At 52.3% G+C, this 21,029-nt stretch overlaps 3 protein-coding genes across 9 annotated transcripts; 2 read left to right on the forward strand and 1 right to left on the reverse strand.

Annotated features, from left to right (window-relative positions):
* Positions 1 to 5,783: 5,783 nt before the first annotated feature.
* On the forward strand, positions 5,784 to 10,634 carry DPAGT1 (dolichyl-phosphate N-acetylglucosaminephosphotransferase 1). Of its 5 annotated transcripts, XM_004750017.3 has the most exons (9): positions 5,791 to 6,206; positions 6,541 to 6,661; positions 6,834 to 7,047; positions 7,297 to 7,443; positions 8,667 to 8,751; positions 9,104 to 9,292; positions 9,604 to 9,691; positions 9,851 to 10,006; positions 10,085 to 10,634. In XM_004750017.3, the coding sequence occupies exons 1-9, from the start codon at positions 6,046 to 6,048 to the stop codon at positions 10,148 to 10,150; spliced, it is 1,227 nt and encodes a 408-aa protein (XP_004750074.1). In that variant the 5' UTR covers positions 5,791 to 6,045; the 3' UTR covers positions 10,151 to 10,634. The 5 variants fall into 5 exon arrangements, with proteins under 5 accessions (XP_004750073.1, XP_004750074.1, XP_044936377.1 ...); XM_004750016.3 differs by having other exon boundaries at positions 5,784 to 6,206; positions 9,851 to 10,634; XM_045080442.1 differs by having other exon boundaries at positions 6,081 to 6,206; positions 6,453 to 6,661; positions 9,851 to 10,634.
* Positions 10,635 to 11,357: 723 nt separating this feature from the next.
* Positions 11,358 to 12,708, forward strand: LOC101693436 (histone H2AX). The gene has a single exon (XM_004750020.3). It carries the CDS (start codon positions 11,451 to 11,453, stop codon positions 11,880 to 11,882), a length of 432 nt encoding a protein of 143 aa, XP_004750077.1. The 5' UTR covers positions 11,358 to 11,450; the 3' UTR covers positions 11,883 to 12,708.
* Positions 12,709 to 13,029: 321 nt separating this feature from the next.
* Positions 13,030 to 20,849, reverse strand: HMBS (hydroxymethylbilane synthase). 3 transcript variants are annotated; one of them, XM_004750012.3, is made up of 14 exons: positions 20,675 to 20,849; positions 18,429 to 18,482; positions 18,007 to 18,079; positions 17,392 to 17,441; positions 16,809 to 16,864; positions 16,364 to 16,441; positions 16,074 to 16,151; positions 15,889 to 15,964; positions 14,684 to 14,797; positions 14,394 to 14,432; positions 14,030 to 14,149; positions 13,734 to 13,787; positions 13,510 to 13,596; positions 13,030 to 13,408 (listed from the first exon to the last, which is right to left on the reverse strand). In XM_004750012.3, the coding sequence occupies exons 1-14, from the start codon at positions 20,705 to 20,707 to the stop codon at positions 13,238 to 13,240; spliced, it is 1,083 nt and encodes a 360-aa protein (XP_004750069.1). In that variant the 5' UTR covers positions 20,708 to 20,849; the 3' UTR covers positions 13,030 to 13,237. The 3 variants fall into 3 exon arrangements, with proteins under 3 accessions (XP_004750069.1, XP_004750068.1, XP_004750070.1); XM_004750011.3 differs by having other exon boundaries at positions 13,030 to 13,411; XM_004750013.3 differs by lacking the exon at positions 20,675 to 20,849 and adding an exon at positions 18,649 to 18,775 and having other exon boundaries at positions 13,030 to 13,411.
* Between the last annotated feature and the right edge of the window lie 180 nt (positions 20,850 to 21,029).

Below are 21,029 nucleotides of genomic sequence, written 5' to 3' on the forward strand. Positions count from 1 at the left end.
ATAGGCGGGATCTTTGACCACCCCGCCCCATACTGAAATCGGGGTACTCCCCTTCCCCTGAGCTCACAGCAGGAGTAACTTCACTCACTTGAGATACCGCCTCTGATTTCCTCTGCGCAGCTTAGATTTCTAGTTTAGACGCGTTGTGGGGGTTAAGAAGGACCTGAACCCCGTGGATAGCGTCGCCCCTTCTCTCAACACCGTCAGGCTCAGCACCTTCCCATTTCTTGGCTTAAACAAGGCCCTGGATAAATAAGTGCAGAGCATCCCTCCCAGATAGAAGTGCCTGGCAGTAGTCCAGGAGATACTGACCGGAAAGAACCTGAACCTGGTAGACTCTGAGAATAGAACATGGAATATTAAGCCCCCTCCACCACCACCACCTCCCTCCCACTAGGAGCTGGGATTCAGGAACACCCTATTAACCTCCTTGCTAGTGTGGGTTTGTTCTGGAGATACTTCCCAAGCCTGGGGCTGTTGCTGTTTTTAAAAATAATATATTTCCATAGTAACAGCTCCTGCCTATGGAGCACGTGTAGAAGAGGTGGTAATGAGAAGGGAGCTGGCAGTGTAGCAGTGGACTATCAATAGACTCAGCCAGAAAATGTGATGCCATCCAAATATGTGATATCCCAACAAACACACACAAAATGATGCTACAGGTACACTCTGGCCTCAGGATCCATCCTTTTTCCTAGATTTGAGGGAGTCGATTCCATCTGTATAGGACAGGGGCTTGTCATTTCCCTCTGAAGGGAGGGGGAGGGAACTCTTGCAACAGGATTCAAAGGAACCCCCATTCCCCAAAAGACCCTTCTTCTCCAGCTACATATGGCCAAGGGTTCAGCTCCCAGATAGGTAACAGGGAAGGTATTAATCTCTTTCCCCAATACAGTCAGTAAGTCCAAGGAATGAGTATCTGGGAATACAATGCCTTCTGAAGTGTGGGGCTGCAGAGCTAGGCAGGATCTGGCAGGTCAGCAACAGGGTTCCTGAACCAGAGGAAGCTGTGGGGTAGCCTGGGATGCTAGGAATTCACTGTAAGGAACGATGGGGAGATGGCTGGTGATGGACAAGCCTTGCTATAGCCCTGCCCGTGCATCATCACTGGACACCAAAAATCATGGAAGATTCCTAGCATTTTAAAAAAGTTTATTAATTTTTAAAAAATTAATCTCTACACCCAACATGGGGCTCAAACCCAGGATCCTGAGATCAAGAATCTCATGCTTCTCCAACTGAGCCAGCCAGGTGCCCCGAGAATGAAGTTTCTAGTCATAAAGGGAGAAAAAGACATGCAATGAAGGGAGGAGAGAACTCAGGGCCAGACCCCAAGAGTAAGCTGTTATTAGGCAAAATGGCTAGAGCTAGGGAAGCAGGTTATATAAGAAGTTGCCTAGGTGCACATGCAGACACTCCTCCCCAGGAATCCTTCTTCAGGAACCCTCCAACCTCATAGGGATCTCAGTTCTCTGAGTTCTTGGATTTATTTCCTGAACTCCTCCACTAAGCGCTGGGCTCTGGGTGGCCAGATACTGCTTCATGGTTCAGTCTCACGTGAGTCTCCCATGTTAGCCCCACTACTCTTCCTTCCACTTGTTACTTAGATCTCTAGCACTTATTCTGTCTTAAAGTCTAGCTGATTATTTATGTCTGCTTTTCCCACTCACGAGGAAGCTGCTTTAAAGTGGTAACCCTGGGGGCACCTGGGTGGCTCAGTGGGTTAAGCCGCTGCCTTCGGCTCAGATCATGATCTCAGGGTCCTGGGATCGAGTTCCACATCGGGCTCTCTGCTCGGCGGGGAGCCTGCTTCTCTCTCTCTCTCTCTCTCTCTGCCAGCCTCTCTACCTATCTGTGATCTCTCTCTGTCAAATAAATAAATAAAATCTTTAAAAAAAATAAAATATAAAAAATAAAGTGGTAACCCTGTTAGGCCACTTGGGTGGCTCGGTCAGTTAAACGTCTGACTTCTACTCAGGTCATGACCTTGGTGTCCTAGGATTGAGGCCCATGTTGGACACCCTACTCAGCGGGCTCCCTCCCTGTTCCCCTTGTCTCTCTCCCTGGCCCCCCTCCTCCTTCCCCTCCCCTTGCTCATGCTCTCTCCCTCTCATTCTCTCTCTCAAATATAAAAAAATCTTTGGGTCTCTGGGTGGCTCATCAGTGGGTGTCTGTCTTTGGCTCAGGTTGTGGTCCTGGGGATCTTCTGGGATGGAACCTGCTCAGTGGGGAGCCTGCTACTTTCTCTCCTTCTGCCTGCTGCTCCACTTGCTTGTGCTGGCATGCTCTCTCTCTCTCTTAAATAAGGAAATAAATAAAATATTTTAAAAATATATATAAGATCTTGGGGAGCCTGGGTAGCTCAGTTGGTTAAGCGTCTGCCTTCCGCTCAGGTCATGATCTCAGGGTCCTGGGATCGAGCCTTGCACTTCTCCCTCTCCTGCTCCCCCTGCTTGTACTGACTCACTCTCTCTGTCAAAATAAATAAATAAATAAAATCTTTAAATATATATGTAAAATCTTAAGGAAAAAAAAAAGAGCGGGGACCCTATAAGGGCACCTTGGTGGCTCAGTTCAAGTCTTGGTTTTGGCTCAGATCGTGATCACGGGGTTGTGGAACTGAACCCCATATCAGGTTCTATGCTCAGCGTGGAGTCTGCTTGGGATTCTCTCCCTCTCCCTCTGTCCCAACCCAATAAAATAAAACAAATAAATAAAATCTTAAAAACAACAAAAAAAGGGACGCCTGGGTGGCTCAGTTGGTTAAGCAGCTGCCTTCGGCTCAGGTCATGATCCCAGCGTCCTGGGATCGAGTCCCGCATCGGGCTCCTTGCTCCGCAGGGAGCCTGCTTCTCCCTCTGACTCTTCCTTCCACTCTGCCTGTGCTCGCTCTCACTCGCTCTCTCTCTGACAAATAAATAAATAAAATCTTAAAAAAAAAAAAAGAGTGGGGCCCCTGTCACAGTCATCTGTCTTTTCTCATATTCAACCAAGATGCTTTAATATGCTAAAGCAGACTCTGCTGGGGGGAAGGGGAGTGTATTTATATCACTTTGTGTCCCTGCAGTATGTAAAAGTTTCCCACAAATATAGTAGGGATTAGTAAATCCTTTGTAATTTGAAGTCTAACAAGACATTCCCTTATACATGCCAACACTAAGAATTTCTATATTGTTTGCATCTTTTGAAAGCTCATGTTATCTCAATGGAATGGGAGATCTTGGGGCTTGCTTTTCAGCTAACAACTTTTTTTTTATTAAAGATTTTATTTATTTATTTGACAGACTGAGAGGAATAGAGAGAGGAAACACAAGCAGGGGGAGTGGGAGAGAGAGAAGCAGGCCCCTCACTGAGCAGGGAGCCAAATCCCAGGACCCCAGGACCATGACCAGAGCCAAAGGCAGAGACTTAACGACTGAGCCTCTCAGGCACTCCTCAGCTAACAATTTCTGATACACTGTCAGGGGAGAAGCAGGAAGAAAAGGAAAAAGTAACTCACCTGCCTGGAAAGAGCCACAGATAGGGTCCTACAAGTGTCATTGCCCCAGACTATCCAAAGCTGTCTCATGGACTTTTTAGGCACTGTAAGACATATTTGGGACAGACTTTGACAGGCAATCCAACTTAACAACAGATTGGCCTTGCTCAGTGGGAGGCACTCAGGCCTCCTAGTAGGAGACAGGCATCTCAGATGTTGTTTACTCAGCCCAAGAAACCAGCAGAAGCCACCGACAACTCACCTGATCTGTGAATTCTAGAACCAGCTTTAACATTCAGGCAAATGTTTGAATTTTTACCAGGAAAGGCACAAAATTTCAAGTGTGGCCAAGTCCTATGTTTGTCTCTCCTAATTAGGCTGATAATCAACTGGGCATATTCCATCATGGGAACAAAAATACTGTAATGCCAGTACCCCAGTAACCATGTTCTGATGGTAACATGTATATTGGATGAGGAATTTCTAGTGATTTGTCTTTGAACAAGTCCCCTCCCAACCCTGTTAAAGTGGGGGTTGTACGTGGGTTGGGGGTGGCTAATGATCTCTGGAGAAAAGTCAGAGGTTCCTGATGCCAGGTTGGAAGGAAGATTTATTATGACTGAACTCCTAATAAGGAAGGAAATAGATACGCTGTCCCTCCAACCTCCAGGGAGTCTCAGCCTGCTCCTGATCAACAAGATAACTGAATGCTGCCTCCTCTGAGGCTCCCACAAGCTCCTCCTTTCCACCTGCTCCTGGAGTCTCACTTCCCCTACTCGGGAGGCCCTTCCACTCTTACCACCTACCGAAATCTTTGGAGAGCCTACTTACCTTCCCTGGTCACAACTAATTGCTCTTTCCATGTGCTCCAATTGCCATTTGTCCTTCTTTAAGGCACAGACTCATTGTGTGGGTGCCTTGTATACATATATCTCTGTGTCCTTAGCCCCATGGGGTATACTCTGTGGAATAGAAAACAATTGCCTCTAGGGAGTTTCCAGTCTAAAAGACACAAATGCATGTATGCATGCGCACACACACACACACACACTACTTGTGGGATAAGAGGTACTGAAAATCTGGTGGAATACTATCAAGTATGTTACTGGGATTACTATATGTATATTAAGTATATTTCATACATATGCAGTTTTTGTTGCTAATTAGAACTGCCTTCAAGTAGGAGGGACATTTAACACGTAGTTTTGAGAGGCAGGAGAGACCATCTTCGACCTAAAAAGAGTCAACCTGACTTCTGGATTTCCGAGAGCAGACAAAGTGAGGGGATACTTAAGTTGTCTCTGTAGTCCCAGATGGTGGTTATCTCTCTATGGAACATAAGTCATTTTCCACTGAGACCCCGCTGGTGAATGAAAGGGAATGAAGCTGGTGAACTGTTATTTGCAAGGACACAGGTGCCAAGCAGAAGGCACGGTAACCTGGAGGAAGAGGGCCCGCAGGAAGGCACGTGTGGGGCTGAGTCTCTTGCTTCCTTAGACACAGCCTCCCCTCCTCGATTTGGGAGCTTGGCACAATGGAGGACCAAGGAAAAGCCAAGTCCCGAGTTAAATTCAAGACCGGAGGGCACTGCCAGTCCCTTCAGTGGTGAAGTGCCCCGCTGGGTTGCTGGGCAACTACTGCTGCTGCGGGGGCAGAAGTAGGTGGGATGATGAAGGCAAAGTACCTGACTCGAGGACAAGGAAAACATGGAGTAGGAGGAGTGGGAGGAGTGGGAGGAGTGGGAGGAGTGGGAGCAGTGGGAGGAGTGGGAGGAGTGGGAGGGACTTATCAAGTGTCTCGGCTTTAGAATTTGCAGCAGCTTCTGAAGTGTAGCTGCGTTCCCGGGAACTAAGCTGCGTTTACCTTGACTTCCGACTACGTTGGCAACAGGTTTTCTACCGCGAGCAGGAGAGGCTCCTCACCCTCGTCCCTCCTGCCTACCCCGTTGCTTCCAAGAGCCATCTTCCCCGCTCCAGGGGTAGCCCAGAGGAAACGCGGGGTACTGGCCCTTTAAACGTGACCGGCTGAGGCCGGCGGACCTAAAACTGACGTGGAACCGGGAGTAAGCGGTGTCAGACACGTGGGACAGGAGGTGTTCATCTTGGAACCGGGCAGAGTTTGTCCGGTTCGGGCTATACATTTTAAATATGGCGTTAGGAGAGTATCCGCTTTTGTTTGTCTGTATTTAGTTGTTTTCCCAGTACCCTCGTGGTGAACACTCTCAAATAAAGATAGAGTTTAAAGGACAATTTGGGTTCCCCTTCTTTACGTGCCCATATTAAAAATGGCCGCCGCCGCCTTCCAGGACGCTGGTTGCTCTGCGAACAAGATCCGGGAGGAAACACTGGGTATGCAAGTGCCGTGGGGGCACAGCCGAGGTTGCGCTGTAGAGGCTCGCGGGAGTCCTGAGCGCGCCTGAAGTCAGAGTTGTTAGGTTTCGTTCAGGCTGCTGTGGGAAGACCCAGCCTGTGGGGAGCGGCCGCTTCTCTCTGCCGGAGGCTCAAGGCTTCCGCCCGGCTTGTCCGTTAGCTGAGGAGGTGGCGGAGCGGGGCCCCTGCCAGGTCGTCATGTGGGCCTTCCCGGAGTTGCCAATGCCGCTACTGGTGAATTTGATCGGCTCGCTGCTGGGATTTGTGGCCACAGTCACCCTCATCCCCGCCTTCCGTGGCCACTTCATCGCCGCGCACCTCTGTGGCCAGGACCTCAACAAAATCGGCCGGCAGCAAATGTGAGCGGTGGCACCCGGGTACCGGGCGGGAGGCAAGGGCAGAGGAAGGGGCCCGCAGGGCACGGGCGGGAACTGGGGTGCCTGACCCCGCGGAGACGGAGCCCTAACTCTGCCGACAGCTCGGGATTCTGGGAGATGAAGGGCAGCACTGGCTAACACTGGGAAGGGATGTTGTGGTTGAGGGGACCCTCGGGTGTATCAGGGATTCCAGCACTGGTGGCCTTCCCCACCCCCTTTCCTCCTTAGATGGGCCCGCACTGGTGTGCCCGCACTAGTGAGTGACCACGCCCCCTTTCCTCTCCCTCCGCCCCCTCCCTTTGCTGCTGGGCCACAGCCCAGAGTCCCAGGGAGTGATCAGCGGTGCTGTTTTCCTTATCATCCTCTTCTGCTTCATCCCTTTCCCTTTCCTGAACTGCTTTATGGAGGAGCGGTGTAAAGCCTTCCCGCACCATGAAGTAAGTGGGTGAGTGGGGGCGGTTGCTTGTGGCCGGGGTCTGGAAGCTACCTGAGAGAGCTGGGGTTGTTTGGGTTTGGGTGGAGGGGCTGAGGAACGAGCAAAAAGACAGGTAGTTTTGAAAGGTGAAATGGGCGCAGGCTTGAGCTGTGACCTGCCCGAGCCTCCCCCAGTTTGTGGCCCTGATAGGTGCGCTCCTTGCCATCTGCTGCATGATTTTCCTGGGCTTTGCGGATGATGTACTGAATCTGCGCTGGCGTCATAAGCTGCTGCTGCCTACAGCTGCCTCACTACCTCTTCTCATGGTCTATTTCACCAACTTTGGCAACACGACCATTGTGGTGCCCAAGCCTTTCCGGCCCATTCTTGGCCTGCACCTGGACTTGGGTGAGTAGCCCTGCCACCACTGACCCTGTGGCCCCTACTTCAGGACACCCTCACCCTGGGAGATACCTAGCAGAGCATCATTCCTGGTACTCCAGATTCTCCTCCAAGTGTCCCTGACTTGTCCCTGTGTCTTCTAAGATCCTTTCTGTTGGTCCTTCGTCCAATCCTCTGTCCCCACCACTTTTTTTCAGTAGAATATCCTTAAGTCCTCATTTCTATGGTTGGCACACTTCTGTCTTCTTCCCCCAGGGATCCTGTACTATGTCTACATGGGGCTGCTGGCAGTGTTCTGTACCAATGCCATCAATATCCTAGCAGGAATTAATGGCCTAGAGGCTGGCCAGTCACTAGTCATTGCTGCTTCCATCATCATCTTCAATCTGGTGGAGCTAGAAGGTAGGTGGGTTTGGGAGTACGGAGAGAAGTGTGAGTGCTAAGGAAGTTGCCTGATACCTGGCTTTGAGGAGTTCCGAGGGGAATGTTAAGAAAGAAAAATAGCAGCCCTGTCATTTTTAGTTGGATTGGCACTAATAGGTAGGCCATAGTCTTTTGTTGAATGTAAACCATTTCACAGAACTTCTAAGTCAGACAGCGTCAGTCTATGACCATGATACAGAGTAAACCCAGGTCCCTTCCTAAACTTGTCCAAGTATAGACAGAACCACATTTTGTGCATCCTTCAAAGATGACTAAGGTCTCCCTCTTCTGGCTAACAGGAGCAATTGCTGCTTCCTTCTGATACCAGTTCTTCATGTTTTTTAGACAAAACTGAAATGCTCACTTATACAATTACTTCGATTGACAGCACCCAGTCTAGGGCAAAACTCCACCCCCTTGCTTTCTCCCCAGAATCACTTAAAACAAATCCTCCTAATACCTCTTTACTGAGGCATCCCATGGTTGCCTGTGGTGTGTGGTCTCCAATGTTTCCCTTGTTACAAGTCAGTAAACCCAGCTTTGAGTGCAGGTGTGTTTCTGGTGGTCTTTGGCTGATGGATATCAATGCTTATTAAAACTAACCACTTTTAGGGATGCCTGGGTGGCTCAGTGGGTTAAGTTGCTGCCTTTGGCTCCGGTCATGCTCCTAGGGTCCTGGGATCGAGTCCCACATTGGTCTCCTTGCTAGCGGGGAGCCTGCTTCTCTCTCTGCCTCTCCCTGCCACTCTGTCTGCTTGTGCGCTATTTTTCTCTCTCTGGCAAATAAATAAAATCTTAAAAACAAACAAAAAAAACAACCACTTTTAAAGCATTATCTCATTTAAATTTTGTAACATGTGGCAGGGGTTCTTGTGAACCATATTTTATAGTGGAGGAAACTGGGGGCAAGAGAATTTAAATATGTCATGATCGAGGTCACACAGGAAGTAAAACTGGTATTCAAACCTAGGTCTGACTGATCTAAACTAAACTGAAGACAGTAACTCACTTAGGAAGGGTTCATGAACTAGAGTGGAATATTAGGAATTGCCTGGGTGACAAAAAAGGCATAGTGAGTTCTTGAATGTGACTTGGGAGACATGGAGAGTACCCCTTGTGACAGAACTTAGAGACAAAAATAGGACCCAGATATGCAGGGAAGTACTATCAACTTCTCCTTTCGTTTTCTCCTGCTTCCAAAGGTGATTGTCGAGATGATCATGTCTTTTCCCTCTACTTCATGATACCCTTTTTTTTCACCACCTTGGGATTGCTCTACCATAACTGGTAAGTGGGCCTGTGGCTAGGGGGATAGCTATGTGATGGTAGAATGAGTATGGTCCTGGTCATGACCCAGCTCCTGGAGAGGCTAAACCTGCACACACCTATGTTGAGTGTTTTCTGGATCTCTCGTTGGAAATATTCTTCAATTGCTCCCTGCCCAGTTGCAGTTAGAAAGAAGTAGTGTGGAGCCCCCGGAAGAGATGAACGCAGGGCCTTGGGTCCTGGACAGTTGCTGGAAGAGCTAGAGTCTCCTCTGGGCCAGAACTAGAGTCAGGGCTAGCCCAGGGCCCAGGGGGTGGGAGAGAATAGATGGATAGTGCCTCCACCACTGGCTCAGATCCTCTCCCCCACACAGGTACCCATCACGGGTGTTTGTGGGAGATACCTTCTGTTACTTTGCTGGCATGACCTTTGCCGTGGTGGGCATCTTGGGACACTTCAGCAAGACCATGCTACTCTTCTTCATGCCCCAGGTGTTCAACTTCCTCTACTCACTGCCTCAGCTCCTGCATATCATACCCTGCCCTCGCCATCGTATTCCCAGGTAGCCACTTTGGGGCTTGAAAGGGACATCGTAGCTTTTTCACTTGGGATGCGTAAAGCCAGCCTTATACATCTGCTGTGCAAAGGGAGTGGGCCCAAAGAAGGGCTCTTTCTACATGGTTAGCCCTTCTAAATTACAGAGCACATTCACCTACATAATTTAATAGCTCTGATCACACAGTAGTAAGCAGAGCCAGAAATAGATCTTAGATCGTTTGATGCCATGTTTGGTGCTCTTCCTATTAATTGACCACAGTGAGGAGAGTTCTTGGAGTAGTGGCCCAGTCACATAAAGCTCTCTTCCCCCTGCAGACTCAATACCAAGACAGGCAAACTGGAGATGAGCTATTCCAAGTTCAAGACCAAGAACCTCTCTTTCTTGGGCACCTTTATTCTAAAGGTAACAGGGTAACAAGGAGGTAAGGCTCTAGGCCGTCATTCGGAATTCAGGGACTGGGGATCCTAGGCCTGCATCAGATCCAAGGGGAGTTTGGAAGTACGAAGCAGATCTCCATTGCTGAAGCAGAGTTGAAGTTCTCTCCACCTCTGGCCCCTCCAGGTAGCAGAGAGCCTCCAGCTAGTGACAGTGCGCCAGAGCGAGCATGAGGATGGTGGCTTCACGGAGTGTAACAACATGACCCTCATCAACTTGCTCCTTAAGGTCATCGGGCCCATGCATGAGAGAAACCTGACCTTGCTCCTGCTGCTGCTACAGGTGTGGTCAGGGAAGGGCTTTATAGCTCCTTGTTTCCCTTTCTCCATGGTTCTGACTCTAGTGTGTTTCTCCTCACAGATCCTTGGCAGTGCTGTCACCTTCTCCATTCGGTACCAGCTTGTCCGGCTCTTCTACGATGTCTGAGTCCCCTGATGCTTGCCCTTTACTGGACAGTCTGCAGGGTTCCTGACTCAGGCCAACCTCTTTCCTGACCAGGAATGCCTCCTGGCCCAGGCCTCTACCCACCACCTCTTCTTCTCCCCGAGATTTTATACTTAGTGATTCCGTTTCGCTGTGATTATTGACATCTTGGGCATGACTTGCCCTCTACTGACTGTTGGACTTTGCCTGTGGCTTCCTTCAGCTGCCACTCTCCCTTTCCGTCCCGTCTTTACAGCCTCCTGAGGTGGGATACTGCCACTTTTATGCAGTTACCCACGCCTCGGACTCTCAAGGAATATGTTGGGCCTGGGGAAAGAACCCTGGCTGCGGGATAGGGACACAGGCTTTAAAATTACTTGATATTTGACTATAAATTAAGTATTCTGATTAGTAAGGGCAGACTGCGGGGGTGGGCGGGAGCCAGGTGCTCCCAGTGGTGACAATAAAGTGTTGTCTTTTTCTTGTTGTTGTTCCTGTAGGTATATTTCCTATATGGGCATTTGAGGGTAGGTTGGGAGGGTTGGTGGAGCCAAGAGGATGCCCATCCCTCTGCCCAGTCCTTTTCCTTTCAGCATAGCAGGCTCCTTGTAACAAGAAGTGAACAGAAAGAACTGAGATCAGACGGAACATGTTGAATAAATATTGAAATCCTCACACTTCAAGTGGCGGGGAGAGCCATAAGGTTAAAGTTACCTTTGTCTGGTGTGGGACAGAACTTTTTGAGGGGCACAGAGGGAAGGGATCCCATTTCCTCTCTCTTTCACTTTCCCTTTGCAGGGTGGTTGGAGAAAGAAGGAGAGTGACCAGACCTGGAAGGGAGGGCAGTGGCGCAGACCCCGTTCCTTTAAAAATCTTAGGCCCTCACAGATTTCCCAGAGGCTCTTGGGGTGGCTCAGACTCCACCCTCTCTGTCTTCCGGTTCTGGGCTCCAGCTGTAGCGTTTAAATCTGGCGCCCTTCAAGTGGATTGGCTCGCTCAGGGAGGGGTTGGCTGGCTGCGTGCTACCACTCCTCCTCGCCTTTTTCCCCGGGCAAAAGGTTTTCAAATTGGGCCAATCGGCGGGCGCGCTCCCTCAGCCGTGGCGCGTCACGGAAGGGTTAACTGCAGCCAACCGGAGGCGGGTATTCGAGAAAAGAGCCAATCAGGAGGGCGCGGAGGTGTGCCCTGGGGGCTTATAAGGGCGGCCCCTGGGCGCGCGCGGCAGCAGTTGGACTGCGGCGGGCGGCAGTTCGTTGGTTCGGTTCGAGGCGTCTGTTTTCACCGCTCTTCTACCTCGCGCAGCATGTCGGGCCGCGGCAAGACCGGCGGCAAGGCCCGCGCCAAGGCCAAGTCGCGCTCGTCGCGCGCCGGCCTCCAGTTCCCAGTGGGCCGCGTGCACCGGCTGCTGCGGAAGGGCCACTACGCCGAGCGGGTCGGCGCCGGCGCGCCGGTGTACCTGGCGGCGGTGCTCGAGTACCTCACCGCGGAGATCCTGGAGCTGGCGGGCAACGCGGCCCGCGACAACAAGAAGACGCGGATCATCCCCCGCCACCTGCAGCTGGCCATCCGCAACGACGAGGAGCTCAACAAGCTGCTGGGCGGCGTGACGATCGCCCAGGGAGGCGTCCTGCCTAACATCCAGGCCGTGCTGCTGCCCAAGAAGACCAGCGCCACCGTGGGGCCGAAGGCGCCCGCGGGGGGCAAGAAGGCCACCCAGGCCTCTCAGGAGTACTGAGGGGCGCCCGCGCCGCAGCCGGCCCCCCATGCCACCACAAAGGCCCTTTTAAGGGCCACCACCGCCCTCACGGAAAGAGCTGAGCCACGTCGGGCCTGGGGCGGGTGGCCGCGGCGCTCGGCTCCCCCTCCCGCGTCGCCGCCGCCGCCCGACCCGCCCCTCCCCCGCGCGGGCCCGCCGGTTCTCGCGCCCGCTGCCGCCAGGCCGGGGGGCGGCCGGACTTGCCTGGCGCAGAGGCCCGAGCGCCGCCGCCGGGAGAGGGCCGGGGGTGCGCAGCTGCCCGCCGCGGCGCCCGTGACTCAGCCGCCCGGGCTCCGGAACCGCCGATGGGCCGCAGGGAGGCCGCGGCGCCTCCTGGAAGAGCTGCTCGCGGCTCTGACGCAGGGCCGAGGTGCGCGCCGAGGCCGGGACTCTCCAGACGCGGCCGGGAAGATCCGTACACTGTTGGCCCTGGCGCCCCCCGCCGTCTGCACCCGCGGGCCGGACGCTTCGGGGACCGCCGCCTGGGCCTCGGCGGGGGAGGGGCGGGGGCCCTGGTTTGCGCCCCGCGGGCAGTGGGGACCACTGGAGGTGTGCGCGCGCCCGCGGTGACCGCAGCTGGGCCCTCGGGCTCTGCCGCTCGCCCCACTTCCCTCCGGGCCACCACTCCGCGGGCCACGCACCTCCGCACCAGCACCGGCCGGTTCGCCCGCGTCTGCACTGAGCCTCCGATTGCTTCGGAACTGGAATCTCGCAGCTACAACCCACCCAAGAGTAGGACCTTACTGTAAAGGGGAGTTTCAGATGGACTAATTTTGTTTATTAAAGGGTTTTTTTTTTTTTTAAAGCAGTGTCTATTGTCATTCTTTAAGAGTTGTAGCACTGGCGACTTTGTAGACTCCTATTCTGAGGGAGGGGTGCGCGGGGGTTGGGGACTCCTTGATACATGGCCCACCTATCGGATGTCCATATGGGCTAGCTGGAGAGGGGCAAGTCCTACGTTTCTCTGATCACCACTCTTTCATGGGAGACCATTTGTTGTTTGAAATGAGAACTGTGGCAGGAACAAAGAACATTCCAGGAGAACTTTGCACAGAGGTCCCAGCCTCTGAAGAGTACAGGCTTTGTGTCTGTCCTTATCTTTGCTACAACCCCACCAAAAACAAAGTCACCTTGAGAGCTGGTTTATTAGTTGAGTTGGTTACCTACTGTGGAGGCAAGGCACTCCCCACAGCCCCAAGGTGAGGCAAGTCTCTGACCTTGCAGTTCAATCCCCTGGGGTAATCACTCCCAGGAAGCAGTGAGGATGGGGCACTGAGGGCTGGGAGGTAGGCACTGAACAATAGCAACCCAGGCACCTGTGCCCCACAGACCAGTTAGTGGGCATCATTAAGCTGCCGTGCAACATCCAGTATGTTCTTGGCTCCTTTGTTCAGCAACAAACTGGCCAGGCTGATGCCCAGGTTCTCAGCAGCCAGCTGGGCTTCTCGTGGAATGTTCCGGGCAGTGATCCCCACCAGCTGCGGATCATCCTCGGGGCCATCTTCCTGCTAGGTGAGATAAGGAGGTGGGATCTGGTCAGCAGGAAAGAGGAGGTACCAGGCAGGTCTGTTTTCTCCCCCTCTCCCTCACCCTCCAGCTTTGGCACCTGGGCAGTGACCCGGATGGTGGCCTGCATGGTCTCTTGCATGCTATCTGAGCCATCTAGACTCCAGACTCCTCCAGTCAGGTACAGCTGGCAAAGAAAACAGGTTACCTCAGCATATTCTGAGAGAACTATTAGAAACCTGGGCTCTCGCGGGCAACTCGAGATACACAGAACGCGTCACGGTGCTCCCTTACCAGCCTTCCCTCCCACCTTCCCCTGCGTACTTGCCCATCCTTCATAGCCGTATGCACCGCCACTGGCACACTGCAACCTCCTTCCTGCAATGAGAAGTTCTCCGTGTGAGCTAGGGACTCGACAGCACCACTCGGCCAGAGCCGTCAGAGATAGAGACCTCAGAAGACGTAACTGAGACAGAGGCAGGGGCCCAGACTTGGGTCCTATCCATACATTCAAGAATGAGTTACCACTCAATAAAGAGCATTAATATGAGAAATCTCCTCCTCGACTATTCCCAACTCCTCAAGTCCCCACCCCTCCACCGATGGAACATGGACCCTACCAGATGCCTCAGGAAGGCTCGCTCGGCAATGCAGCGAAGCAGAGTCTCCGGGTCATGCAACACACCCACCAGATCCAGCATGTCCTGGTCCTTGGCTCGGACTTCCACGCCCAGGGCTCCCTGATGGAGAAACCCCCAAGATATCAGGCCTAATCTTTCCCCAACCAATGGAGGTGAGGACAGGAACCAGCCCACCTCTAACTGCTCCCCACCGTCCCTTTCAGCCCAGAAGCCTCCCAAGGCCTGCCCCTCCCTAGAAATGTTCATGCTGGGAGATGCAGATGCAGAAGGTTCTGAGACCAGCTTTTTGGTTGACAGCAGAAGAAAGGGCACATCAACTCATGGCTTCCCTGGTCAAACATACCTGACCCACAGCATACATGCATTCCTCTGGGTGTAGGATCTGCAGGGGCAGAATAGGCAGTCAGAAGGGTGAAGATGGGGGTGGCTAAAAGCAGACAATAGTGAGAAGGGGTTTCCCTACCACACAGAAAGCCTAAATAGGCAAAAGCGGGACTCTGACATTTGATCCTCAATCTTCACAGCCTGGGACCCATGTCCTGCTTATACTGTTAGAGACAGGGTGTTCAGAAAGAGAATACAGGCAGGAAAAGGAAGAAGATTAACTGGGGTTGGAACAGGGACAACCCCTACCTGCCCCACGCGGTGCTGCCAGCCCATGCGCTGTAGGCCAGCGGCGGCCAGGATGATGGCACTGAACTCCTGCAGCTCATCCAGCTTCCGTAGCCGCGTGTTGAGGTTTCCCCGCTGTGGGGAGATGCTAAGGACCACAAGCACTGGGCAGTCCCAAGCCTCACACTGCTCCCCCTGCCTGAGTCTCTCTATATCTAACATCTCTCCTTTGGTCTTCTGCTTACCGATTACAGCTAACATTTCCTTCATTACACTTGAGCTACACACCAGATGCTGATAAAGTCCTTTACAGGGACTCACTGGGTGGCTCAGTTCATTAAGTGTCTGCTGTCGGCTCAGGTCATAATCCCAGGGTTCTGGGATTGAGTCCTGAAATGGGCTCCTTGCTCAGCAGGGAGCCTGTTTCTCCCTCTCTCTGCTGCTCCCCCTGCTTGTGTGTGCGCTCGCTGGCTCTCTTTCTTTCTGGCAAATAAATAAAATAAAAATAAATATACATAAAATAAATAAATATTATAAAATAAAATTAAATAAAATAAATAAACAAAAGTGCGTTACCTACTCCTATTTAATTTCCACAACCCAGTGAGGTAGGTATTCTAATTACTTCCATTTTATAGATGAGGAAAATGATACAGAGAAGTTAACTAACTTGACAAGGTTATAAGACCTCTGAGAAGCATTCCCTGATCCCCAAGTCTGTTACAGATGTTCCAGCTAGAAGCTTCCAGAGAATTCCCTACTTTGTGCATGGGAGTGCTTAACACATACTATTTTGAAAATTAGCTTTATAAAACACTCGATATGCTTAGAATATCAAAATACAGTAGAATATGAAATAAAAGGGAAGCACCCTCCTCCTCCCCCCACTTCCCAAGTAATCACTGTTCAGTACCACTCTGTATTATCAATGCTCATTTGTCGTCAGAACAAAAATGTAAAATTCTATAAGCAAGGACAATGTTGGTCTTGCTCACCATTGTCCCCAGTGCCAGGCACTGGCCTGGGGCTAAGAAAACATGAAGGATTATGAATGGATGGATGGATGGATGGGTAGATGGAATGACAGGGCAGACACTGGAGAATAGACACTCCACTGGCCCATGCCCACTTCCTCTGGAAGCTCCTTTTGCTCTCATGACTCCCTGGGTCCTCTGGACCCAGCCTTCCTCCTTGACTACGGGCCCCTCCCTCCTTGGAAAGGATACAATGCTCTTGAACTCCAGGTGTGGGAACTTTCTCTGCAGTTGGGCTGCTCTCCGCAGGGAGCTGGTTCCCACCACACTGCTCAGAGGGTTTAAAATGAGATTTAACCCGAGATTTCCTCCTCTTGCTCCCAGCCCTCCACCATCTGTGCATGTCCCACCAGGATGCTTATCCAGGCCCCACTCACCTCTTCTCTGGCAAGGTTTCTAGGGTTTTCCCAACAAATTTTGGGTGAAAGACAACAGCATCATAAGGGTTCTCCCGCCTGGAGACAGAGGGAAAGTCAAAGAATGAGGACGAGATCTCAGTGCAGGTCACTTCCAGGCTCTCTCCATAACCAACTAGCTGGCATGTTCTCAATTTCCTGCCATGCCTGACACTCCTTGGTCCTAGAGGCACAGGGCAGAGTCCCAAAGGGAAAAGCAGAGCTTAACATGATGCCTCCCCCTACCTCACGCCCGACTTCATGGTTCTTACTTGCAGATGGCCCCGATGGTAAAGCCAGGAGGAAGCACGGTGGGCAGGTCCTTCAGGGAGTGAACGACCAGGTCCACTCTAGAGAGATGGAAGAGGGAGGCAAGGAGAAGGGATCCCAGCAGCAGGCTCCCACCCCTCCTCCACCTATGCCCACCTCTACTTTAGTGGTGTGCTTAGAGCAGATCAGGAAGCGGGCTTGCCCAAGACCTCAGGACCCTGAGCCCTTCACCCTCCCTTCTGTCCCCCTTCCCCAGCCAATCCTGCCTTCCAGGCAGCCGGATCGCTCAGAACCAGGACACTCCCCTTTTCTGAGGCCTGAGAAACCCACATATGAGCCTCCCTCTAGCCTATCCAAAGGTGGAAGCCCCATAGTCTAGCTGATATCCAGGTGTGATGTGCACAGGGGTCCTAGCAAGAGACTGTGTAAGAACGGTCTTTCACTTACTCATTCTTCTCCAGCGCATGTTCCAGCTCCTTGGTAAACAGACTTTTCTCTCCAATCTGCCAGTCAAAAAAGAGCCTGAGAGGGGCATCTAGGTGGCTCAGTCGGTTAAGTGGCTGCCTTCAGCTCAGGTCATGATCCCAGGGTCCTGGGATCAAGCCCCATGTTCGGCTCTCTGCTCAGGGAGGGAGTCAGCTTCTCCCCCTCCCTCTGCCCCTTCCACCCACTGTGCTCCCTCCCTCCCAGACTTCTTTCTTTCAATTAAATTAACAAATCTTTAAAAATAAAAAATAAAGGGCGCTTGAGTAAGCTCAGTCAGTTAAGCCTCTGTCTTCTACTTGGATCAAGATTTTGGGGTTCTGGGACTAAGTGCTGCCTTGGGCTCCCTGCTTCTCCCTCTCCCTCTGCCCTTCCCTTGTGCACACGCTCTCTTACTCTCGTACTCTCTCAAATAAATAAATAAAATATTTACAAACAATAATTAAAAAATAGAAAAAGAAAGAAAGAAAAAAGAAAGAGCCCCAGAGTGAATCTCTTGGGGGAAGGAAAGAGGAGGGAGGGAAAAGGACTGGGGGGAATATGTTACCTTAGAGAGCGCAGTATCAAGAATCTTGTCCCCTGTGGTGGACATAGCAACTGAGGAGAGAACCAACCAGAAGCTCACTGATCAGTATTTCCTGAGCCCAGCAGTGTGGATGCAGAGGCACATATACCCCAACCCCTGCCCTCTAGGAGTGTAATGAGCTAGGAAGAGGACTAAACACCCCAATAGAAAGACCCAAAGCAGAAGTGTTAAACGCCAGGCTGGCCCAGCAAGTCAGAGTTGGAAGTGTTCAGAGGAGGAAATGGCCCTCCAACTGGGGACAGCCAAGAATTCTCGGAGGTGGGGTGCCTGCGTGGCTCAATGGGTTAAGTGTCTGCCTTCAGCTCGGGTCATGATCTGGGGGTCGTGGGATGGAGTCCCACATCAGGCTCCTTGCTCCGGGGCCTGCTTCTCCCTCTCCCTCTGCCTGCTGCTCCCTCTGCTTATGCTGTCTCTCTGTCAAATAAATAAATAAAATCTTAAAAAAAAAAAAAAAAATTCTCAGAGGCAATGGGATGAAGCTTTGAGCCTAGGGAAAGCCAGAAATGCTGTGTTTGCCTCTCTGGGGGCAGAAGGGCTTCCTTCCCTTTAGCTTCCACTCCTGTCCAGAAAACTCACCGATTTCGAACTGCAGACCTGGGTAGAAGGCTTTCAGCATTGCCACCACACTGTCTGTCTGTATGCGAGCCAGCTGGAGGCAAACATTCCGATTAGTCCTATCCTTCCCTGCCACTACCCAGAGCTCACACTCTCACTGGGTGAGGGACATACTGAAGGAGCCGGAATTCAGAGAGGGGTTTGAATTGCCTACCTGGGAAGGAGAGGGGTCTGGTCTGGGACCTCTCTATACCCCGACAGCTTGCCCAGACCCTCTCTCCACAGAATGCAATATGCCATTCTCCTGGGATTTAAAACCCCGCCACCCCATTTATCTTCCATTTCTGAGATCCTGGGAATTAACCCTCTGGGCCCCCCAGCTTGTGATACCGCCAGCACAGAACTCTTCCCACCAACTTCCTCCGCCTGGTAACTGTACTAACCTGGCTCTTTCGGGTACCCACACGAATCACTCTCATCTTTGGGCCGTTTTCTTCCTGCAGAAAATAAAATCCCCAAGTCACAATCCCCTCTGTTCCTTGTGTTCTTCAACACCTTGTCCAAGAACCAGAATCACAGGCCTGGAAGCAAAGGACCTCAGCCCCTGGCCTGCGGCCTGCTGAGCCTTGTTGTGGGTAAATACTCTGACCCTGATCCGTTTACCTTCCTCAGAACCTTCTGCCCTCCTCACGGATCGAAAGAAACAGAGACCTGAGGGAAGCGCCAGCAGGACCCACGGTTGCTGTTGCGTTAATAACCGGACACTGAGCCCTGAGGCCCATCCTGGCTAAGCCTGTGGGAGTGCTGCACACAGACAGGTGGGTGAAGAGATAAGGCCCATCAGCCTGGCCACAGGGAGGGAGGCTCCCGCAGCAGACAGGGGCAGGGCAGCTAGGGCTGCCGAGACTGCGCTGAGTCACTGAGGACAAGTTCGGTATCCACAGCACAGCAGGTGCAGGTGTGTTGCCACCTTGATGGGAACAGCTACCCCACAGCTGCCACACCACGGATCCCATAATCCGGTTGGAACACAACAGAAAGGACTGGGGTCAACAGATCTTAGGGAGAGTCTTGCTCAGCCTCTTGGCAGGCTGACCTTGAGCACATCCTCTCCTCAGTATCTGTTTATCTATAAAATGAAGAGGTTTGGACCCTAGTATTTTCTGTCTCAGATGTTCTACAAGACTTAAAAGGCTAAGCTGCCTAACGTCCATTCACCTCGAGTGCGACCTCTGGTCGCACCAACCAGAAATACTGGAACGTTGCTGACCAAGCTAGGAACTCAAAGGGACACACCTCTTCTTCCTGCCAAGGCACCTGTGACAAAGGTGTTCAGTGCCATGCAGGTAGAACTGCGTGCTTCAGTCTGAGGTCCTATCTCTTTCTAGATCAGAGAGTAGGCACTGTACATAATGTCAACTTTCCCTATTCTGAGATCTTCATCCCATGGAGGTGCTTTGCAGGCAAGCCTCTGGGCCCTCTGTTGTTGGAGGATGTGACAGCTGGCTGCTCCTGGACCCTAGTCTACAGCATTGCTATCAGTTCTCCCATAAATAAACCCTATGGACCCTATGGACCCTGAGCCAGTCAGGTTAGGCCTGAAATGCTAAACATGGCCCCTAAAATTCTGGGCCACTGGGAGCCCACAGAAAGTAATCTAAGGTTCCAGAAACTGCTAGGTTGAAATAATCCCTTAACTGCATCGATTCTGCATGGCATATTTTATTCCATTAAAAAATATTTATTAAACCTGTATATGCTGGAACAATTACTTTTAATCTTCATGAAAACTCTTATCAAGTAGACAGGGCAGGTATCTCGGGGACCATGTTACAGGAGCAACTGAGAAGTGAAATGACTTGCCCAGAGTCATGCAGCTAATAATGGGAAAAAAGCTGGAGCCAGAATCCAGATTTTCCTACTCCTCGTCCAGTGCTCAAGAAAGTCTGTAGTGACAAAAAATCCGTCTCCTCCCCAGCAGGCTGCACGTCGGGAGATAAGCAGCTGCCCCATCTCTTTCTTATCTCAGACTGGCAGTGGCCTCCACCCGCTTTAGTTGCATCTATGCAAGCCCAGAGATCCTGCTGCGAGCTAGGGAGAAGACTCAAGGGCGCCGCCCCACCCACCACAGTAACCCAAAGGTGTGTCTCAGCTGGGGACCTTAAGAGTAGGCTGGGGCTGGGTGACCGCTAAAAGAGAAAAAAGGGAGAAGGCGCACTTCCAAGAAGTTTGTGTGCAGGTGGGGGACTTGCGGGTACGCTCTCCTCTCGGGATCCAAACTGGAACAGATTCCCAAAGTGGCCGAATCCCGCCTCGGCCCTGTCTCGTTGTGAAAGGGTCCCGGGAATAGCACCTCCTCTGGGGGAGAACTTTCCTGGGCTGGGTCATTAAATCTAGGGCCGTGGATGCCAGGCACGGACGGCGGAACCCCACCCAGATGCCCGCAGGGATGCGGGTTTCGTTCGAGACGATCTTTCCACTCTTAACCCCGCCCCCACCGCTCACCCAGTGCCCCTGTCCTTCCTAAGGGCAACCCAGCTACTGGCCCTTTAAAAACTGTTTCGGGGAAAAAAAAAATGACGGATAGTCGCTCCGACCAATAGACGGCGGAGGGTGGCAACCTGGAGCCAATCGTTGGGCCGCCAGTCCGGAACGCCGAAGTTGCGAGAGTCCCCCGCTCAGTACTCACCGCTGTCGCGGCCCCGTTGCCGTTGCCAGACATGGCTGTGCTCGGGAGGTAGGTCCGTGGGCGTGCCGCCGAGGTCCCCCGGGAGCCGGAGGAGCCGGAGGGCCCGGCCAGCGGGCAGCGGGTGCACGCGGGACCGAGCTCCTCCTGCAGCCTCAGACTCAGGGCTCTGCGTCACTTCCGGCGCCCGCCCTCAGCCTGGAGGACCACCCTCGGGGCGGGAATTAGAACGGTTGCGACAGAGACGACCTTACCCACCTGTTACCGTCTCTGCTCCGTCAGGCTGGTGGAGACGGTGGATTCTCGTCCGCCCCAGTCTTCCTACCTTGAGACGCAGGCCTCACTGTTCATTTCTTTT

Source organism: Mustela putorius, unplaced genomic scaffold (assembly GCF_011764305.1).
Source record: "Mustela putorius furo isolate JIRA1106 unplaced genomic scaffold, ASM1176430v1.1 tig00000460_pilon_pilon_pilon, whole genome shotgun sequence".
Lineage (NCBI taxonomy): Eukaryota > Metazoa > Chordata > Mammalia > Carnivora > Mustelidae > Mustela > Mustela putorius.

Excerpts from the sequence above, each read along its gene's own strand:
- DPAGT1 (XM_004750016.3), top strand. The coding sequence starts at position 6,046 with ATGTGGGCCTTCCCGGAGTTGCCAATGCCGCTACTGGTGAATTTGATC. Across the intron at positions 6,662-6,833 it reads AAGCCTTCCCGCACCATGAA|TTTGTGGCCCTGATAGGTGC; the intron begins GTAAGTGGGTGA and ends AGCCTCCCCCAG. Across the intron at positions 9,692-9,850 it reads TGGGCACCTTTATTCTAAAG|GTAGCAGAGAGCCTCCAGCT; the intron begins GTAACAGGGTAA and ends TGGCCCCTCCAG.
- LOC101693436 (XM_004750020.3), top strand. The coding sequence starts at position 11,451 with ATGTCGGGCCGCGGCAAGACCGGCGGCAAGGCCCGCGCCAAGGCCAAG.
- HMBS (XM_004750011.3), bottom strand. The coding sequence starts at position 20,707 with ATGTCTGGCAACGGCAACGGGGCCGCGACAGCG. Across the intron at positions 18,483-20,674 it reads GCAACGGGGCCGCGACAGCG|GAAGAAAACGGCCCAAAGAT; the intron begins GTGAGTACTGAG and ends TATTTTCTGCAG. Across the intron at positions 16,442-16,808 it reads CATGCGCTGGAGAAGAATGA|AGTGGACCTGGTCGTTCACT; the intron begins GTAAGTGAAAGA and ends CCATCTCTCTAG.